Source organism: Pristiophorus japonicus, chromosome 1 (assembly GCF_044704955.1).
Source record: "Pristiophorus japonicus isolate sPriJap1 chromosome 1, sPriJap1.hap1, whole genome shotgun sequence".
Lineage (NCBI taxonomy): Eukaryota > Metazoa > Chordata > Chondrichthyes > Pristiophoridae > Pristiophorus > Pristiophorus japonicus.
Genome location: NC_091977.1, coordinates 47,705,383 through 47,727,909, shown reverse-complemented (window position 1 = coordinate 47,727,909; position 22,527 = coordinate 47,705,383). Strand labels below are relative to the sequence as shown.

Genomic DNA, 22,527 nt, shown 5'->3' with positions numbered 1-22,527 from the left:
AATAACTATAGTTTAGTTTTTAAAAAATGCTCACAATTTTAGTTGAAGAAATGTTTCAAATTTAAGTTTATCAGAGAACACCAGAGTTTGTTCCTATTGTAACCATTGTATCATTCGAAAGGAAGAGAGAGAGAGAGAGAGAGAGAGAGAGGACGAACAAACACGCGCACTGGATTAGAATCAATTTAGGTTGTGAATTAAGGTAATTTTCTGCCCACGTGTAAATCAAGTCTTCAGGAGCATAATGTCATAAATTTGACAAAAGCTAAGCAAGCAACAAATTCCAAAGCTGAATTTCAGTGCACCATTTAAAATATATACATAATTTCTAATTGAACCACAGCAACAGTACATTTACAAAGATCCAAGGAAAAGGACAGGACGATATTATGCAATATATGCTTTCTGTATACAAAGTTAGCCTCGTTTTACAATTTGATGTGGAAAAACTACAGCTTTGGCCATGAAATGACAATTGCAAAGTGCTTGTAAATTACAGGCTATCATAGAAAATAATGAATACTGGAAGCAATCACAAGGTAGCATCAAGAAATTCAGATGAAGTCAAACCATTTTAGTTGTTTGTAACGGACATTTGAACCTAGAGGCTACTTTATTATTCTTAAGTAACTTCTAGCCTTTTGAAATATGCTGGCTAGCTTTGGGTTTTTGTGCTCCAGTGACATGTCTGGAAGACACACTATAGAAATGTAGATTGGACATTGAAAAAATAATTTGCGCTTACTGGGAAAGTGTACAGCTAGTATATAATGTAACGTATTAATGCAAACTTGCACACAATGTTACAAGTCACAACTATATTTATCATTTTACAAGGCACTTTTAGCAGCTAAGATTAGTTCTAAACTGTCCATTATTTGTTTTTTTTTGGTTTGGTTAAACTGAACGGAGATATGTTTTTAAAATTGAAGTATTGAACAGAATTACTGTCACAGCCACAAATCTGCAGTAATTGCATGTGAACACTAAACTATACCCGCTAACAAGATAGCCTGGCAGTGGACAGTGTCCAAATGTTTGGGGTTTGATAATTTAATATTCAAAGCTAAGCTTCTAAACAACGAGATTGCTGGACTATTTTATATACATGTCTCCAAAGTAAAATAATTGTACAATAAAGTTAAACGTTTTAGTTTCATTGCTCAACATGTGAAAAAATGTGAATGCTGTGAATATCAATATTAAAAAGAACATCAGCATTTCCAAAGTCTGCATTCCAGAGTGGTAGGATTCCTTTTCATTTAATAAAATTAAGCCATTGTCATTTGGAAAGCTCAGGTTTGATCTCTGCTGACTTCGATCATCTCGGTTAGAAGAACAGTAAGGATCCTGCTACTGGCCTCAGCCAATGGCTAGAGATGGGGGCTGTCAGCCAGAATTCCCATTCCTGATTGCTATTCAGCGATCCCTGCTGGAAAATACGTGTGTGGGGACATTGAGGTTGATAAAGATGCTCCCCGTGACAGAATAGTCAGCCTAGGCACATTGTTCAAGCTCATACCTCAATTATGTGGCTGTTCGTCATGTAAGAGATAGCCGTCAGCATCTTTGGAGCTCAAATCCACCTTGAACTGGCATGTTCAGGAGAGGTGGGGGGGAATGGAATAAAATTTTGTGGGGGGCAGATACATTAAAAAAAAATCAAGATTTTTCTATCATAGCAAATGAAACTATGGATTTGAGATCAAAGTTATCTATGCTTGGTATTAAGATCTGGAAACGCACCGAGTTGTGAACTTTAAATGATCTGATGAATTCTCATGCATAACCACAAAAGTATGCCGGGGGGGGGGGGGGTGAGAAAAAGAGAGGGAACTTCTACAGTTCTTTATAACCTGAAGATTGACATTTAACAAAAAATGTAATATCTTGTGGCTAGAATTGCTCAATTACTTGCTACAAAACTCATTCATGGAAACTGGCCCAATGTTGGTACTCACACGGAACATGTGCACTGCGGAATTCCTTCCGTCTGCAACACTCAAGGCAACGTTGCCCTGGCTGTCATGCAGTTCCCTACAGCTTCCAGAGTGCATGCTGCTAAAAGCAGCATAACTGAAATTAAACGATCTAGACAGCATGCTCTGAATAAAGAGGAACAAGAAAATTCCACAGCTTTAACACAGAGATTAGTGCAGCATGCAGTAACACAGGGCAAATTGCAAGAGACAACTTTCACCCAAAGACTCAAGGCATCATGCACACAGAAATAGCATGCAAAACACAAAACATGTACTCTGACCCATCAACTGTCAAAAGGTTAATCAAACATGTACCCATGTTTTCAGTGTAGCCTTTAAAAAAGCTCAGCAAATATGGAGGCGAAGGTCACCTAACTTTGAACCTCAAGGTACGCGTTAGAAAATCTGGCAATTTTTCTATCGGTACAATAATTTTGAATTACAAGATTGCTCCTGTGTACACTGAACAAGCTTCCCCCTCCTCCCCCCCAAAAAAATGTTACTGATAAACGTCCTACTGCCGAATTACACACCACCAGTGTTATTGTCAAAGACTTGGGAGAAACTTGGTGGTACTTAAAGGGAAGCAAAAATGATTTAAAAAATGTGGGGGGGGGGGGAAGAGGTTACATAAAGGAGAATTAAAAAAAATATATAGGTGGAAAAACTTAGGACCACACACTAGATTTATTTCCAACAAGACCTGAAGCAATGTAACCTGAAAATGTTTGCACTGAATGTGGAGACACATTTAAAATAATTTGAAGTTTAAGTTAGGTGCCTTTTGGTTTTATTCATATTTGCTGCAGACATTGCTTGGTGGTGAGCATGTCAGTTAAACATGCGAGGGTGTCAAAAAGTTCCCGATAGCCAAGAAGTCGATGTTTCTAAATGCCAACTCTCACGCACATTTAATTTAAATTAACACCTTTCTAACTACCATTATAACTAGTTATAGGGTCGAATACTAAAAGGTTTAACAGATTTTATCTTGAACCTATATTTTGCATTTAAATGAAAAGCAAAATAATTGTATAACTTTCTTTCTGTATCTATAGAACTGATCTCCCAAACACAAACACAAATTTTGCTTCACAGAACAGTGAGGTTAAGCCAAAGAATTATTAGCTGTACATGCTGTTACAACAGGATGGTTTGTTCATGCAATGTTATGGAATAAGGGTTCCTAGTAAAAGGATGTACTCAATGATGAGATATTGAAATTGCAGTATACCTTTCCCTACTCTATTAAAATGATATATGCATTACCATTTCTTGAATAATGTCTTGTCATTTAAAAAAAACATTTTTAACTATGCCCATTCCAACAAATGCATTACAACATTGTCAAGTTAGAAAGTCAGCAATGGTGATACTCTCCCTAACAGCAAAGTATGTTGATAAAAATTGGCTGTGAAAATAATTCCAAAAGCAATCTAAATTCTAAAAGGACGCAGAGATATACAAATGGTACAGAAATCTTCTTCAAACACATATGCTTCTTTCATAAATTCGTGGCTCATTCTGGTACTTGTGCTTACACCAACCATTAAAAAACCAACCTGCCAACACATAACTGAATATGGTATAGGTATGCAGGAGAAGGATTATAAAGCAAAACTTATTACCCAATAATATATTGATTTCAAAGATAATGAAAGGGAACATGAAAACTTGAAAAAGTTTAAAACTTCGAATAATAAACACTTTGCAAAATAAAATAAATTAAAAAAATGCAATTCTACTGAGGTGTTCTGTTAGGGTTCTGGAAATTAGGGTGTTTTCAGTACATCTACTTTTCTTTAGAAACTGCGGGCCCAATTTTGGCCAACCCGTTTTTTTGGCACACTGACCCTTTATGCGTCGACTTTGTGCGCTGGAAAGGGCACCAAAAAACTTATTAGTATCCTGGCCCCTCTGCCGAGTGTCCCAGGTCCTGGCACGGCATCCATGGTGGAGTTGGAGGGGGGGAGGGCCAAGCTACAGCCCTGTGCTGAAAACATTGCCGACAGCTGTCGCATGCGCAGTGGAGTCTGTGCGCATGCTCCTCGCTCTCCTTGCAAGCTGTCAGCAGGACCCGATGTTCGTCGCCCCAGCAGTGGTCGAATGATCGCCCGCGTCTGAGTGCAGCCCAGGCTGCCAGAACCCTACCCGAGATGCCGCCGAGCCCAGCCTTTACTCTCCCTCCCTCCTGATGCCAGTGAGCCCAGCCTTTCCCTCTCCCTCCAGGGAGTAGCCTGGAGGAGAAATTCATAGAATGCATACGGGATTGTTTCTTAGAACAGTATGTAACAGAGCCGACAAGGGAGCAAGCCATTTTGGATCTGGTCCTATGTAACGAGACAGGAAAAATAAACGATCTCCTCGTAAAAGATCCTCTCGGAATGAGTGATCACAATATGGTTGAATTTGTAATACAGATTGAGGATGAGGAAGTTGTGTCAGAAACAAGCATACTATGCTTAAACAAAGGGGACTACAGTGGGATGAGGGCAGAGTTGGCAAAAGTAGACTGGAAACAAGGACTAAACGGTGGCACAATTGAGGGAGGACTTTTAAGGAGCTCTTTCATAATGCGCAACAAAAATATATTCCAGTGAAAAAGAAGGGCGGCAAGAGAAGAGATAACCAGCCGTGGATAACCAAGGAAATAAAGGAAAGTATCAAATCAAAGACCAATGCGTATAAGGTGGCCAAGGTTAGTGGGAAGCTAGAGGATTGGGAAAATTTTAAGCAACAGCAAAGAATGACTAAAAAAGCAATAAAGAAAGGGAAGATAGATTACGAAGGTAAACTTGCGCAAAACATAAAAACAGATAGTAAAAGCTTTTACAGATATATAAAACGGAAAAGAGCGACTAAAGTAAATGTTGGTCCCTTAGAAGATGAAAAGGGGGATTTAATAATGGGAAATGTGGAAATGGCTGAGACCAAAACAATTATTTTGCTTCCGTCTTCACAGTGGAAGACACAAAAACCATGCCAAAAATTGCTGGTCATAGGAATGTGGGAAGGGAGGACCTTGAGATGATCACTATCACTAGGGAGGTAGTGCTGGACAGACTAACGAGACTGAAGGTAGACAAGTCCTCTGGTCCTGATGAAATGCATCCCAGGGTATTAAAAGAGATGGCGGAAGTTATAACAGATGCATTCGTTATAATCTACCAAAATTCTCTGGACTCTGGGGAGGTACCAGCGGATTGGAGAGCAGCTAATGTAATGCCTCTGTTTAAAAAAAGGGGGCAGGCAAAAGGCAGGTAACTATAGGCCGGTAACTATAGGCCGGTTAGTTTAACATCTGTAGTGGGGAAAATGCTTGAAACTATTAAGGAAGAAATAGCGGGACATCTGGATAGGAATAGTGCAATCAAGCAGACGCAGCATGGATTCATGAAAGGGAAATCATGTTTAACTAACTTACTGGAATTCTTTGAGGATATAACAAGCATGGTGGATAGAGGTGTACCGATGGATGTGGTATTTAGATTTCCAAAAGGCATTCGATAAGGTGCCACACAAAAGGTTACTGCAGAAGATAAAGGTACGCGGGGTCAAAGGAAATGTATTAGCATGGATAGAGAATTGGCTGGCGAACAGAAAGCAGAGAGTCGGGATAAATGGGTCCTTTTCCGGTTGGAAATCAGTGGTTAGTGGTGTGCCACAGGGATCAGTACTGGGACCACAACTGTTTACAATATACATAGATGACCTAGAAAAGGGGACAGAGTGTAGTGCAACAAAATTTGCAGATGACACTAAGATTAGTGGGAAAGCGGGTTGTGTAGAGGACACAGAGAGACTGCAAGGAGATTTGGATAGGTTAAGCGAATGGGCTAAGGTTTGGCAGATGGAATACAATGTCGGAAAGTGTGAGGTCATCCACCTTGGGAAAAAAAAACAGTAAAAGGGAATATTATTTGAATGGGGAGAAATTACAACATGCTGCGGTGCAGAGGGACCTGGGTGTCCTTGTGCATGAAACTCTTTTGAGTTAACCTGCAAAAACATAAAACATTAAAACCATGCCACCCGACCTGGGTGACACAGCAGACATTTTCAAGGCCCCTTTTTTTTTGGTTTTTGTTTTTTTTTGGGGCGCTAAAATCAAATTTTTCCAGTGCCCTCTATAAAAGGGGAGGGGGACACTAAAAGCACCGGCAATTAAAACAAATTAAACTTTAAAACGTAAAATCAAATTAAAATTTAGTTTGCAGGTGCAGCAGGTAATCAAGAAAGCAAATGGAATGTTGGCCTTCATTGCGAAAGGGATGGAGTACAAAAAAGCAGGGAGGTGTTGCTGCAACTGTATAGGGTATTGGTAAGGCCGCACCTGGAGTACTGCGTGCAGTTTTGGTCACCTTACTTAAGGAAGGATATACTAGCTTTGGAAGGGGTACAGAGACGATTCACTAGGCTGATTCGAGAAATGAGGAGGTTACCTTATGATGATAGATTGAGTAGACTGGGTCTTTACTCGTTGGAGTTCAGAAGGATGAGGGGTGATCTTATAGAAACATTTAAAATCATGAAAGGGAGAGACAAGATAGAGGCAGAGAGGTTGTTTCCATTGGTGGGGGAGACTAGAACTAGGGGGCACAGCCTCAAAATACGGAGGAGCCAATTTAAAACCGAGTTGAGAAAGAATTTCTTCTCCCAGAGGGTTGTGAATCTGTGGAATTCTCTGCCCAAGGAAGCAGTTGAGGCTAGCTCATTGAATGTTTTCAAGTCAAAGATCGATAGATTTTTAACCAATAAGGGAATTAAGGGTTACGGGGAGAGGGCGGGTAAGTGGAGCTGTGTCCAGGACCAGATCAGCCATGATCTTATTGAATGGCGGAGCAGGCTCGAGGGGCTAGATGGCCTACTCCTGTTCCTAATTCTTATGTTCTCCCACCCCCCAACCCGATGTCGGCGAGCCCAGCCTTTCCTCTCCCTCATGCCCCCCCCCCCCCCACCACCAACACGATGCTGGTGAGCCCAGCCTTTTCCTCTCCCTCCCACCCCCCAATCCAATGTCGATGAGCCCAGCCTTTCCTCCCTCTCCCACCCCTCTCCCCAGCCTCCCGATGAGTCTTTTTCAGCCGCCCCTCTCTCACGCCGAATGGCCTCCTGTACAGGCCGGCCCGCTGCCTTCCCCGGCTTAAGGTAGGATTTACTTCAAATATTTAATTGTTAATCAATTGTTTACCTGATTTCTTTATTTTTATTTAGTTATTTTAACTTTTATGTTTGGTGCTTGGGTGCAAGTCCTTACTTACTTACCTGTGCCAATTTCTTAACTGCCCGCAACGTTTTTCAGAGTTGGCCACATACACCCAATCGACTTAGGGCAGTGTAAGTGTTAGCTGGCCAAAGTGGCATAAATGGCCAAAACGGACGTAAGTGTCTTGGAACGGCCCCCTTTGAAAAAAAGAACTGAACAAAAAAAAAATCGTACCTAACTAAGTTACTCTGGAGCAGGTTTATTGGGGAAAATGTTTTTTTTTCTTTTTAAAACTCACCTCAGAAAAACCAACTTACTCCAAAAAAAATTGATGCAGGTCATGCCAAAATTGGGCCCTAAGATCGCATAATGGATGATCAAATGTTGTATTACACTGATGGAAACTGAGTGTCAAACATGCACTCTTATAAAAAGAAAAATCTTAAAAGTGCAACATTGCTTTGAAATCTGATGAAAATACAAACACAACAACTTGCATTTATATAGCGCCTTTTCAGGTTTTAAAATGTCACAAGGCACTTCACAGGAGCTTTATCAAACAAAATTTGACACTGAGCCACGAGAAGTTATTAGGACAGGTGACCAAAAGCTGATTCTATGACCAACGTCCCGCCTAAAGTGGTCACACAATTGGGAGGTCCCGCGCAGGCCGCTCACAAACTGTTGCCACTGGAAAATGCCGTGCATGTGCGGCCGCGCAGCAGCAAATTTAAAGGGACCACGCACGGAAACAAAATTAGAGGGAACATTGTTCCCAATATACAATTTTCATATATAATCCAGTTGAAAAGGGAGAAAATCATTTTCACAGTATGCCAATTCAGACAATACTTTCATATTATTAAAGTCCATAGGTAAATTGTTTATGATTTAACGTTATTAGAAAATATAGGCCCGGAATTTGAGGTGGGTAATAACGGCAAACTAACAGCATTGAAAAAGGCAAACTTCTCGCCAAAGAGGTCATGAGATCTTCTTAACTAGCTTGCTTCAGGGCCAGTGGGGAGCGCCTTTGCTTCGCTGCTGACTGCAAACATTTGGCCATCAACAGAAAGGCTGACACAGCCATTGGACCAGGCATAAATCCACCAGTGTTTTGCCACTTGGGTGGGGGTTTAAACATATACATTTCTATTACGAAGTAGAACTGTTAAGAATTTGAGATTGTGGAACAGTACAAAACTTTAGCAGTTGAGTTTATATTTTCCAAGATATTTTCCATGTCAGTAACTAAACAACCAGCTCAAAAAGTGCATTTACAAGCTGATGTTTTCAAATACCACCCATCAGAATTATTTCAAATATATTTCCCCCCCACCCCCCAAATCTGAAAGTGGTTCCAGAATGCACACATTTAAAAACTACCAGAAAACTTGACAAACTATATCCCCATGCCACCCCTCCAAGATATCATGTGCCTGCATTTTATAAATTGTTGACCACCTCCTGCATTAAATAATTCTAAATCAGAACTCTTCAAGTCAGCCAACAGAACCACAAATAAGCAACAATGAATTCACAGCAAGACTGGGCACCCAATCAATAGAAAACTTTTTTTTTTAATTAATTACTGAAACCTGCATCACATGGTATGATGTTTACCTGAAAATGTTTAATCAGCTATTTAAAATCATACCAAAGCTCAGATTTTAAAAAAATCCATCCAAGAGGTAAAAGTTAATTGAAAACCTTCACATTGCAAATTTTTATTTTTTTTTATAATGCGTGAAACCCAGTCAATTATTAAGACAACAATTTTAAAACAAGACATATAATTACTTCAGAATTTCTGAATCTGCAATAATCATTCGGTAATCGAGAAACTGCCTCTATACCATGATAGCTATTCAACCTAAATTGTCTACTGAAAACCCAGCAACTTTAATACTCATCACTTCTCATACTTACTAACACACTTGATTCATAACTCAACAACTAGCAGCACGTCTATTTTAAAAGGAATACTGCAATTTTAGGAATGTTTTTGAAAACTTGCAAGTTTCCAAACTTTCAAGTGCACATACTACTAAAGATGATGTATTTGTATTAAACCTGTACCAAAATCTATATTCACTAACCAACTAGCACAGGTTTGGTACGAATATGATCAGATATTAGAAAAAATAGAAAAGTATAGGTAAATGAATCATTAGGTTATTATAGTGACCTATTAATGAGCTTGGAATCATGTGCATAAATTTATTTGCAAGTGTTCCAAGCATTAACATGCAATATCACTGTTACAATACTTATAACTATAACTGATTCTTTTCACCTAACACATGAAAGGTTTGATTGAAGTAATTACAAGAGGGTACATACCTTTTCTAACTTTTTGGCTTCAATGTGACGCAGCACCTGCTCCCTCCAATCAGGTGGCACCTTATTGGGCCCCTGTGCGTCCAGAAGCGAGTGCTCAGATTTCACCCTCACATTAGGTCTTTTAGTCGGACTAGTCCGTGAGTAATTGAAATCGCTGACAGACATTGTTCTCTCTGGAACATCAGTTACATGTGGCCGTGCACTCTGAGGCCTGGATGCATTTGGACCATCAACACTATAAGTCCTTGCAGATAGTGGTCTTTGTGAGCCCTGAACTATCTGGGGGCCTCTTCCGAGCGTATGCAAATCCCTGTAGGTCATATAATCCGCCTCAGGTGCTGGAACTCGCCTACAGTGATGGGCTTCAGGAAGAGTAACAGAGGAAGTGGATGAGACACTGCTCTGTCTCTGCAAGGTGGGCCTCTGACTGGCCTGAATCAATCTCTCGTTTGGTGGGCATCCCCACATTTCCACCTGTCGAGGTCCTATCCTTGGCTGCATGTTGTAAGACATATTGGATTGGGCATTATTGCGATTAGAGAAGTTCATGTTTGCAGAATGCTTTACATAATTGGCATTGTCAAGTGTCTCAGATCTCTGAAGGTGCTGGGATGCTATATTACCTTGTTCTGTTTGAAATGCTGGTCTTTGTGGCCACACGTTCTCTTTGGTTATTGCACTGCTGCTGTACTGGACATTGTACTGAGGTACTGGAGGCATCTGTGCAACAGCTACAGGTCCTCTCTTTAAACTGATGCCTTGAGGGTTAAAGTTTTGATCAAATGTGTACACTGCTTTTTTGCATGACATAAGATCTGATGATGATGCAGAATTTCCAGTGAATGGTTGCAATGACTGGTCGCTCAGAAGACTTGCTGACTTGCTACGGATTATATTTTGCCCTTGTCCAGCTATAGGTGGCATCCTTACCATTACACTTTGCTCATGTGGTCCATTGTCATTGATAATATCATAAATTTTTAACCCCCCTGTCTCAATGTGTGTTATACTGTGAGATTTGACAACTGGCCCTCGAGGACACTCCCTCTGTGGGGACAACTCTTCAGTACTCCTCGAGATAGCTACATCAACATTTGAAAATAGACCAGGTGAAAATTGTTGTCCTGGTTCAGTATGGAATTGAGGTGGTTTAATTTCCTCTGGGCGTCCATTTATTTGATTTTGAGGGAAAGTAATAGGAACTTCATTTCCATTCTTTAAATTCTCTGTTATTTGCCTTGCATTACCTTTCAAAGTATTTCCTGATGCTTGTTCAATGACGTTCATCCCTCCATCAACACTACTGTTAGATTTAGTTACTGGATCTAATCTCTGAACCACATCCTCTGCAGCAAGCTCATTCTTATTCATGCCAATCTTGAGCAATTTCTGGTATTGCTGTGTACTACTATTCAGATCAATCTCTCTCTCCAGAAGAGAGAGTTTCTCCTCAACATTGAATTCAAATTCAGACAATTTAATGGCTTCTTTGTTTCCTGTAGGAGAATCAACTCTCTCATGACTTTTCACAACACTGTGAAGTGGTGGGCTTGTTCCATTTTGTAGTAGTGGAGAGGTTTCACAAAGACCACCTCGATTGTTCCTGCAAACAACATTAAAAGCACCTTAGAAACAATAAGGAAAGTAAATAAAAAGGAAAATAGCCAATTTCAGTAGCACCAGCTTATTATTTTTATATACATAGAATAGGTTATTGCATTTCACAATGATAATCAAGCAACAATGGATAAACTGTACAATAGTCTGTAATTAAGGATAGCTAACTTGAAGGATGAAGCCGTTCGACTTACTGTATGAACACAAGTTCGGTACTGAATTTTGATTTTGGAAATTTCTTGGAACAGCAAATTCCAGATCTGTGATCTCCAATGATAAGTGATGTTGAAAAACTGCAACTCTTTTAATGCTGCGTCAAGATAAGTTTCCACAAGCAAAAAAAAAATTTTACAGCAGGGCTACATATTTACTTTCTCATTTCACATCGCATGAAAAATTATTCTATTTGAAATTGTGCCCCTGCAGATATTCCACCTATTGTGAAAAGTAAATTTCCCCACTACAAATTTAAAATGCCAAATGGTGCAGTGTTCTTAACGTTTTGTGATACGCAAAGGATGAAGGCCTACTCCAGAATTAGTTTCCTACCATTGAATTCTTACTTACATGCGTTAGTAGAGGTTGCTTGTGATTATTTTTTCTTTTTGCAGAGTTGTACAAATAACCATTTGTTAAATGACAAAAACTAAGTTGTCAACAATTGACTTTGTACCACATATTTTTGTGTTTTCTTTTCGAAAGTTGCTGATGGCCAAAACGGTTGAAGATCTATCGACAGCATGGTCCACCTCATTATTTGAAAGTATGGGAATAAATTTGACAAACTAGAATTAAACGAACCTAAACCTGACCCTCATCCAGAAAAGGGGGATGGGGAAGATATCACATGGACAGTGCTCCTATGAGTATTTGCTTGCTACATTCATACATGAGCCCACAATCTGACCTTGCTTCCACAGTGCACGAGAGAATCAAGCCCATTCCCAGTTCTATTGATTGAGGCCACTGTGCACGGTGTTCACACAGCAAGGATGAGGCTATTCAATCATTACAGTAATTGTGCCCTGCAAGTTTTTTTTCTTGCGCATGCTGTAGAATTAAAAGTTTTGATAGAGTTGATAATTGCATTCAGTGGGAAAGTATAATTTTCAAGGAAATTATAAAAAATGATACTGCACAGTATATAGGGCCCAAGTTTCCACAGGATAAAAAACGGGCACCCCTCCGAGCTGGGCGCCCGTTTTTCGCGCCCAAAACGGCGCCAGAAAAAAAACGCGCTATTCTCGAGCGCTTTGCAGCTCCTTGTCTGTTTGGCGTGGCGCCCAGGGGGGCGGAGACTACACTTGTGCCGATTTTGTAAGTGGGAGGGGGCGGGTACTATTTAAATTAGTTTTTTTCCTGCTGGCAACGCTGCGCGTGCGCGATGGAGCATTCGCGCATGCTCAGTGTGAAGAAAACATTGGCACTCGGCCATTTTTGTAGTTCTTTGTAGCCGTTTAATTTTTGAAAATTTTTTAATAAAATCACATTGCCATCAGCACTGAGGCTTCCCTTCTCACTGTCTCCTTCCCCTCCCTCCCCTCCGCAGCAACAAACGGCTGTCTCCTTCCCCTCCCTCCCCTGCGCGGCAACAAGCCGCTGTCTCCTTCCCCTCCCTCCCCTGCGCGGCAACAAGCCGCTGTCTCCTTCCCCTCCCTCCCCTGAGCGGCAACAAGCCGCTGTCTCCTTCCCCTCCCTCCCCTGCGCGGCAACAAGCCGCTGTCTCCTTCCCCTCCCTCCCCTGCGCGGCAACAAGCCGCTGTCTCCTTCCCCTCCCTCCCCTGCGCGGCAACAAGCCGCTGTCTCCTTCCCCTCCCTCCCCTGCGCGGCAACAAGCCGCTGTCTCCTTCCCCTCCCTCCCCTGCGCGGCAACAAGCTGCTGTCTCCTTCCCCTCCCTCCCCTGCGCGGCAACAAACGGCAGTTTCCTTTGAACGATGGCTGAAGCACTTTCACACAGGTAGGAAGATGGTTTATTTAATCTTTTCTTTGCTTATAAATGTTTATTCAGGTTGGATTTATTTGTATAATATTTGCAGAAGTATAAATAAGGATTGATTGTAGAATTTAATGAGTTCCCTCCCCCCCCTCCACCCCCACCTCGTTCTGGACGCCTAATTTGAAACCTGCGCCTGATTTTTTAATGTGTAGAACAGGTTTTTTCAGTTCTACAAAAATCTTCACTTGCTCCATTCTACTTTAGTTTGGAGTACGTTTTCACTGTGGAAACTTTGAAATCAGGCGTCAGTGGCCGGACACGCCCCCTTTTGAAGAAAAAATTCTGTTCCAAAGTAGAACTGTTCTACCTGACTAGAACTGCAGAAAAAAAAATGTGGAGAATTGCGATTTCTAAGATAGTCCGTTCTCCAACAGTTGCTCCTAAAAATCAGGCGCAAATCATGTGGAAACTTGGGCCCATAGACATTAAATGACTAATTTGTCAACACAAAAATGAGATAAATTCCTCATCTGGCAGGGCAATTATTTTTTGTAGAGATCTCAAACATTGTACAAAATTTAATTTCCTTGCTCTCGATAATTCATACATATTGAAAACCCATTTACTAGGACAGTGCATGAACATTTCATCCCATCTTTTCTTTTGCCTGAAAGTCGAGGGTAATTTCTCTTACCAGTCCAATGGGTTTTACCTTTTTAGAAGTGGGATGGTAGTTTTAGCATCTTTGTCAGGGGTAGACTGCAAGGTCTCCTGGCTACTTTCGGTGTTGAAGGAAACTGTATCCGATATCCTGGATGGCGACGAACAATTACTGTTGTTCTGATTACTGTTTGGAATTATCTCCCCAAATAAGGAATCAGCATCATCTTTTTTTTTTTAAAAAAGAGATAGAGAGGAGAAAGTATTCAAATACATAGATAAATTACACACACACACACACACACACAAATAGAAATACATTCCATGATCATGGATATGGTGGAACTGTAAGATCCCACTGACCTTGGCAAGATGGTTTTCCTATTCCAAAAGCCCAACTAAACTCCACACCAAGGCTCACATGTGAAAGAATGGGGGGGGGGGGGGGGGGTGGCGGAGAAGATACTAAAAAATAAACTAGAGCATAAACCAATGTAAATCACTGGATGCTTATCGAAACCAAGATGTTATGATAATCTCAAACTACAAATAAAGATCAAATAACACCTGAATGCAGAGATTAGATTACAGATTTCGAATCATGCAGGTTTTTAATCTTTGCATCAGCTGCTGGGTTTATTTTTGTGTTCCCATTGCCTAACCTAATAGTAACATTTACACCAGAAACTAATGTTTGCGACTTTCTAGAAAACAATCTACAGTGGGGCAAAGTTGTCCACCTAATTAAATGAAATTTCAGGACATCGTTGTTTACATATACCCAAGGCAAAAATATAAGATGTTTCAATGCATTTTTATATGTTCTAATGATTTGGCAGTTGGGGCTCATCTTAATTAGTGCTGACTGCCTGGAATCCACTGCTGAAGTAGATTGTAATTAGGGTTTGAATCATTTGAGCATATTGCTTTCTGGATCTACTGTTTGCATTGCAGGCCCAACTGGTCGGTGTTTCAGAATACTGAAGAAGAACGTTGTGGGAAAATGGGATGTAACCTTATGACTGCATGTTGCTGAAATAGTTGAATATTCCATCAAGATGTTTCAAGTACAACAAAGTTTCTGCTGTGTTCTGAAATTCAAGTGTGGATGCTTGCGGATTTTTTTTTTACATAAACATTAAATTATAAATAACTTTTTTCTCATCAAAGTTCATTATTCTTTTACGCCATCAGGACTGCATTACTATCGGGAGCACCTCATAACTCTTCTACACCTTGCAGGTTTAAAAACAGGGCTTCTGACAGCCTCCCGGTTGTTTGCTAGAGTAATTTAGAACTAATCCCACTGCCCCACTACCTCCCCGTGGCCCTGTATCTTCCTCTGCTTCAAATATTCACCCAGTTTTCACTAAAGAGTTGCAATCGTCTCTACTTCAACTAATCTGTGGCAAGATATTCCATGCTCCAACAATTCACTGCCTACAAGATACTCCTAATCTCTCTCCTCACAATTGGCGACAATTCCAAGCACTGATTGAGTTAAGCCCTTTATAAACTAGTATTTTCACAATTTTAGTGTACATTTCTCCTTCAAGAAAGGAAAACCTGATACATTAAACAATTAAATACAGTGCTCATGCAGAATCGATGTAATTGAAGGCATGACCACCAATGGTGGGGTGAAAGCGAAGAGGGGTGGTGGTCTACAAGAGTTATTAGTGGAAAGTTCAGAGAGGTTGCAAAGGCTGGAAGTGATTACAGAGACAGAAATGAAGATGGGCGTGGAAAGGATTTAAAAGCGAGGATGAGAATTTTAAATTGGTGGCGTGGGGCAACCGGGAGCCAATGGAGATCACAAGAACAGGGGACCTTCCCTATGGGGGGGAAAAAAACTGAGGCAGTGCTATTAATCTCTCTCTAAACCTTAGTCCCCCTGCTCAACAGATACTTTTTCCCCCAGAGGTGTTGACTCAGAATCAACTAACTTTTTTGAGAGTCTGTTCCACATGTGCACCAGCCTGAGGGGGCGAGGCAAAGTATTTTTCTAATCTCGAACCATGCTTGTGAATTTTGGACTTGTATTCTCTAATCCTAAACACATTGTCCAAGTTAATTCAACCGTTCAATGTTTTGTAGATCTACATTGTGTCTCTCCTCCATCTTCTTCACTCGAGCAAAAGTAAATTTACTAGTTTGACTTTTCCTTCATAATTTAATTGCCCAAGGCCTGGAATCCTCCTGGTCCAAATCCCTTTTAATACCTTTATAAGGTAGGGTGACCAAAACTTTACACCATACTCCAAAAGTGGATTCACCATTGTAATATCTCCCATCTGCTACTGAAATCCTCATCCATGCTTTTCTTGTCTCCAGACGTATAATTCCAATACTCTCCAGGCCAGCCTCCCATCTTCCACCCTCCATAAATTTGAACTCATCCAAAATATTGCTGCCCGTATCCTAACTCAAACCAAGTCCTGTTCACCCATCACCCCTGTGCTCACTGGCCTACATTGGCTCCTGGTCCAGCATCGCCTCAATTTTAAAATTCTCATTCACATGTTAAAATCCTTCCTTGACCGTGCCAGACCTCCTCCAGCCCTACAAACCTCCCAGAACCCTTCGTTCCCCTCCAATGTGTAGCCTCGATTTCCTTCACCCTCTACTGGCAGCTGTGCCTTCACTGTCCAGGCCCAAACTCTGAAATTGCCTCTCGAAACTACTCCCTTCTCCTTTCCCTACCTCTGTCAGCTGTCCTAATATCTCATGTGGCTTGGTTTTGTCTGAATATGCTCTGAAGCACCTTGGGATGTCTTGCTATGATAAAGGTGCTATGTAAATGCAGGTTATTGTTGTGATCTTTAAAAACATATTACACATAGCATTGATTCTACAACAATGTTTCCAATGTATTCAATTCAGTTGTAAATCAATAAGATGTACCTTAGGTACTTTTGCTCAAAGTAGAACAAAAAATAATTTATTTCTTAGTTAACATGTATACACAATTCAAAGGGTAAATCTGATGAAATCAGTAATTAAAGTTAGAAAACAATGAAAACAAATTTGGAGTAAATGGATCTCCGCAGCAGATTCACCTGAGGGAGAGTGAAGAATGATCCTGTAATATAGTGTGTCTGATGGAGAAAGATATGGAGGAAAAGGCTGTTTATAATGCACATGGATCTCAGGCTCTCAGTATAAAACCCTGGGGGAGAACAAAAAGTGAACCAGCAACATCTACAAATGCCCTGGGAGGACAGGCGCACCAACATCAGCGTCCTCACTCAGGCTAACATCCCCAGCATTGAAGCACTGATCACACTTGATCAGCTCCGCTGGGCAGGTCACATTGTTCGCATGCCAGACACGAGACTCCCAAAGCAGGTGCTCTACTCGGAGCTCTTTCATGACAAACAAGCCAAAGGTAAGCAGTGGAAATGCTACAAGGATACCCTCAAAGCCTCCCTGATAAAATGCAACATCCCCACTGACAGCTGGGAGTCCCTGGCCCAAGACCGGCCTAAGTGGAGGAAGTGCATCCGAGAGGGCGCTGAGCACCTCGAGTCTCAACGCCGAGAGCATGCAGAAATCAAGCAGACAGCGGAAAGAGCGTGCGGCAAACCAGTCCCACCCATCGCTTCCCTCAACCACTATCTGTCCCACCTGTGACAGAGTCTGTGGCTCTCGTATTGGACTGTTCAGCCACCAAAGAACTCACTTAAAGAGTGGAAGCAAGTCTTCCTCGATTCCAAGGGACTGCCTATGATGATGATCCTGCTTTCGCGAGGGAATCCAATCCTTATATTAAAAGGGGGTTAAGTAATTATGATACAATTACAAACTTTCCCTTGCATTAGAAAAGAACCAGAGCTGATGACATCAGGGAACCAGTTTACAATTGATACGGAGTTAAATGTTGAGAGTGGAACATCAGTGTCTGGAACAAACTCAGCATGCTTCACTGGTTAAATTGTCATGTTGATTTAGCTCCCTCATATGGCCCAGCACAATAACTCTTCATACAGTTAGAACATCAGCCAACATTTAGCCAAGTATAGTAAAACCCAGCTCCTCTGTTTGAACAACTTTATATTTAAGAAGGGTAGAGAAGCAAGACTCTTTCTAAATTAAATGTAAGCATTAACTGCTGCATCACCAATGGATTTTGTTAGGTACTATCTATTTGGAAAGGAACAGTGAAAAAGCCTCAAGTATGCAGTCTTTTCTTTCATTTATTTTGGATGTTAGTTCGCCCAATCTTAACCAACCTCTTTTCTCTTTACTCAGTGCAACAACTTTTGGTTGAGTGATTGGTATCTCAATTAAGGGTGGCCTTAATTCCGCCATCTTCATCTCTTCGTCAGAAGAAGTGTTCTCAGAATCCTGTCAAAGCAGAACAAGGGAGGAAATAAAAAGCTGTTTGAATACCATATAATTCAAAAAAAAATTCTGAAGCACATGCAAAACATTAGGATGCATTTGCCATTATAGATTTTTAGAAGTTTAAAAATAATTAAAAACCTGTAAACTTTCTAAAAAGATGTTCCATTGGACATAAACTAGATTACACACATTTCCCAATTTTAGCAGCTGCTGAAGGTATCGAGCCATACGGGTCGAGATCAGTGGAAATTTTGGATCAGCTGATCTATTTGGACCTGTACAACAAGGGTATTTATCCATTGAGTCGGCGACCTTTACAACAGCTTCCAACAAATACAATGAAAGCAAGTCAGACTTTGAACCGTCTTGCACTTAAGCATCTTGGGATCAGCTGATTTATTAGATTAGCTGTTGCTCAAATGGTATTTTTCTTGCACATCCTTTTGCTACCTATGGCAGCCCATGTCTTTAGATTGTGGGTCAGCAGTGATTCAGTCACTGTAGCTTTCCTTATTCTGAAAGAGCAATGGTTGTTGTGTAATAAAGTCGTAATTGAAGCGAAGATTTCCCTTCATACCACAGTACCAAAACAGCTCTCAGTCACAAATGACATCCTCTGTGACTGTGACAAAGGTAAACTATCCCTCCTCATCCTTCTCGAACTGTCTGCAGCCTTTGACATGGTTGATCACTCCATCCTCCTCCACCAATACCACTCCACTGTCGTCCAGCTGAGTAGGAATGAACTTGCCTGGTCACATTTATCTAATTTATCCTATTTATCTAATCATAGCCAGAGAATCATTTGCAATGGCTTCTCTTCCCACTCCTGCATCATTACCTCTGATGTCCCCCAAGCATCTATCCTTGGGCCCCTCCTATTTCTCATCTATATGCTGCCACTCGGCGATGTCATCCGAAAACACGGAGTCAGTTTTCACATGTACGCTGATGATACCCAGTTCCATCTCGCCACCACTTCTCGCGACCCCTCCATGGTCTCTAAATTGTCAGACTGCTTGTCCGACAGACAGTACATTGCCTTTGGTCGCTGCCCAAACTCTGTTCCCTAGGCACAGACTCCATCCCTCTCCCTAGCATGTGTCTGAGGCGGAAGCAGACTGTTCGCAAACTTTTGGGTCATATTTGAAATGGAAATGAGCTTCTGATCACATATCTGCGCCACAACGAAGACCACCTATTTCCACCTCCATAACATCGCCCATCTCCACCCATTGCCTCAGCTCATCTGCTGCTGAATCTCTCATCCACGCCTTTGTTACCTTTAGAATTGACAATCCAAAACACTCTTGGCTGCCCTCCCACGTTTTACCCTACATAAACTTGAGGTCATCCAAAACCCGACTGCCCGTGTCAAATTTTTTTGTCTTATAAAACATTCCTTTTCAAGCGCCTTGGGATATTTTACTATATTAAAGGTGCTATATAAATATAAGTTATTGCTGATGATACAATGTTTTTACTTGAAGAAATGTGCTAAAATCTCAATATTTCTGAAACCCTCCAATCTGCTATTTAAATGACATTTTCAATTCACAAAAGCACTCTCTAAATAGTGTATTGATATTATTAATCTCTCCAGTATCCTGTATGCAGCCACATTTCAAATCAGATTATGCAAATTAAGTTTGAATACGCAGCCTCAAAGGTGAACAAAAATACATGAACATGTTCAGCTACGACAGAAGCATGGTGCAGCACCTTTTCCCCTCTTTCCTTAGTTTCTCCTTGGTTTTTCAGATGACATATTAAACTGTGACCCTGTGCACTTATTCATGTGGACACAATAGGTCTTATGACTTTAGATGAGGAACAGCAGGGAAGCTTTCCTGGTATCCTGACCAGCATTTATCCCACAATCAACACTGCCAATTATAACAACTCGCAATTTATCTCATTGTTGTTTGTGGGAAGTTGGCTGCCATTTTTGTCAACATTACAACATTGATTGCTCTTCAAATTTAATTCATTGGCTGTGAAACAATTTGAAAGATCAATGGAAGTAAAACTACTATATAAATGCAGCTTCATTCTTTTTCTTTTCTAAAGATATTAAATCACAGAAATAAAGTTTATTCACAGAAATCTGATTTATTTATACTTCTCCTCACCACCCTTTGCTTGGGTATCCATTTAACTGAATACGTATGCATGTATAATCACATATATAGAAGGTGGTACATCTTGCTTTCTCAAACAAAACCCAGTACTTTTTTTTTAAGTCAAAAAGGTTTTTGTTTAAACAATGCACTATAATGCTGCTCCTGACCATCCATACATGAAAATCTGTATATTCATTGAGTTGAAGATTTATCCCAGATAGCAAATGGCACATCATTTCTAAATAAAGTTTAAAATCTACAGTACAATACTAGAGTAACTATAATACTGTACTGACAGGAATGATCGCTGTTTTGTTTGAAAGCAAAGCAATAAAATCAAACAGCCAAAACAAAATTAGAAATCTAAATAAAAATGACAAAATTAAACTAAGAAAAAGAAAGACTAAAGAGCAAAAGAACAAGTTCTAGTGTAGGTTGAACCTCTCTTATCCGGCACCCTTGGGACCTAGCCTGTGTCGGATAAGAGGATTTGCCGGACAACGGGAGGTCACACCGACCCTAGGGTTGTCAGCAGTACCCGATAAGTTTTTCATGTAATGGTTCACTTCGGACGGAGACACCAACTCTCGGAGCAGCGGGGTCAATGTGTACCTATGGGGAACATCAATGAAGTGTCGCTGTGGGCTGCAGATCAGCTGAGAAAGATCGGCAGTGTTTACAGCGGAGTATAAATCCTTCCAACTGATAGAAAGTCCAATGTCTGATATTGAGTGTTTGTTTTCGATGAGCAATTTTCATTGTTTTAAGCAATAGTTCAGAAAGTCTGCAATACTTCAGCCGACTTTATCCTTTCAACTACAAAACATGCCCAATCGTCAATATCAGTTTTTAAATAAATTTTAAAAAATAACTGATGTATGATTCGCACACACACAAAAAATGAGAAATAGACGGATGGATTCTAGTTGGATTAAAACATGATAAAACTACAGGTGGGTAAAACATGTCTGTTTTATTTCACAAACTCATTCTGCTCGGTGGCAATGAAACACGATTGGCACTGACAATTAAAGCAATGCACTTCAACACGCAGATCGGACACATCCCTGCCCGTTCTCCTTTGTGTAGTACATGTGAATGAAAACGAATGAAATAAACGAGCCTACAGCTCGTTAACACCCTGGTCTTGCTCAGCTAAACATGTGTGGTAGCCAGTGCGCAACGACCACCCCACGTTAAAAGAACTCACGCACTTGCATCTTCCTTTCCTCGAACATGAAGTTCGGGACCTGGAACGTCAGGACCCTCATGGACAACTTCAACGCCGCACTGCCATAGTTGCCTGGGAACTTAGATGCTTTGATATCGACATCGCCGCCCTAACCGAGACCCAGTGGGCAGGGGAAGGCCAGCTCAAGGAACAAGGTGGAGGTTACACCACTTTCTGGAAAGGGAAACCAGAGGAAGAACGCCGCCCCCAGAGAGTTGGCTTTGCCATCAAAAATACCGCCCCAAGTGGAGGAAGTATCTCGGGAGGGCGCTGAGCCCAGAGTCTCATCGCCTAGAGCATCAGACATTGGACTTCACATCAGTTGGAAGGATTTATACTCCACTGTAAACACTGTCGATCTTTCTCGGCTGACCTGCAGCCCACGGCGACACTTCATTGATGTCCCCCCACATTGACCCCGCTGCTTCGAGAGTTGGTGTCTCCGCCCGAAGTGAACCACTACATGAAAAACTTACCGGGTACTGCTGACAACACTCCAACCTGACCGAGGAGGGGAGAAGAGAAGAGGAACAGCCAGCCCCAGGACACAGTGCGGGTCACGACCCCCTGCCGGGAATGAAGCCTGACCATGGAGGTTGCCGGACTAGTGTGTCCCGGACTAGAGAGGTTCAACTTGTATTTATGAAAAGTAAATGAAAATCAGAACAGCTGGACTATGAACAGACATTAGCCTAGCTTGTACTTAAGTTTTAGAAAATAAATGACAGGCACTGGTACCAGTGAACTCTGATCGCAACAGTTACCGACATACCTCAAGTACATCGTCATCGTTGGCAGCTGTGCTCATATCCTCAGTATCATCCACAACTGCATTTGTTTGGGTATTTTCCACATGGTCACTCAGGTCTTGCTCAATGGTTTTCTTTATGCAGTTTCCCAAAAAATTCAATTCAAAATCTTCTGATGATTTGATGTATTCTATAGTACACTCCGTTACCTAAGAATACAGCATTGATTTTTATTGTAACTGGATGCACTTCTCCAGTGATTAAGGATTCTGAAGAAATTTTATATTTCTTGCAATGCAGAGCTACAGTTTGATGAAACATGACAGCGGTTT

At 41.1% G+C, this 22,527-nt stretch overlaps 1 protein-coding gene across 5 annotated transcripts in view; it reads right to left on the bottom strand.

The window, feature by feature from the left end:
* erbin (erbb2 interacting protein) overlaps positions 1-22,527 on the bottom strand; it is a 280,745-nt gene that overhangs the window by 30,107 nt on the left and 228,111 nt on the right. For 4 of the 5 annotated variants that reach the window (XM_070879386.1, XM_070879395.1, XM_070879404.1 and 1 more), the window contains 5 exons: positions 22,219-22,404; positions 17,978-18,092; positions 13,798-13,972; positions 9,532-11,134; positions 1,962-2,105 (listed from right to left, as the gene is read on the bottom strand). In XM_070879386.1, the coding sequence (XP_070735487.1) occupies positions 1,962-2,105; positions 9,532-11,134; positions 13,798-13,972; positions 17,978-18,092; positions 22,219-22,404 (2,223 nt within the window). The remainder of the gene's footprint in view (positions 1-1,961; positions 2,106-9,531; positions 11,135-13,797; positions 13,973-17,977; positions 18,093-22,218; positions 22,405-22,527) is intronic. The other variant, XM_070879413.1, reaches the window with a different exon arrangement.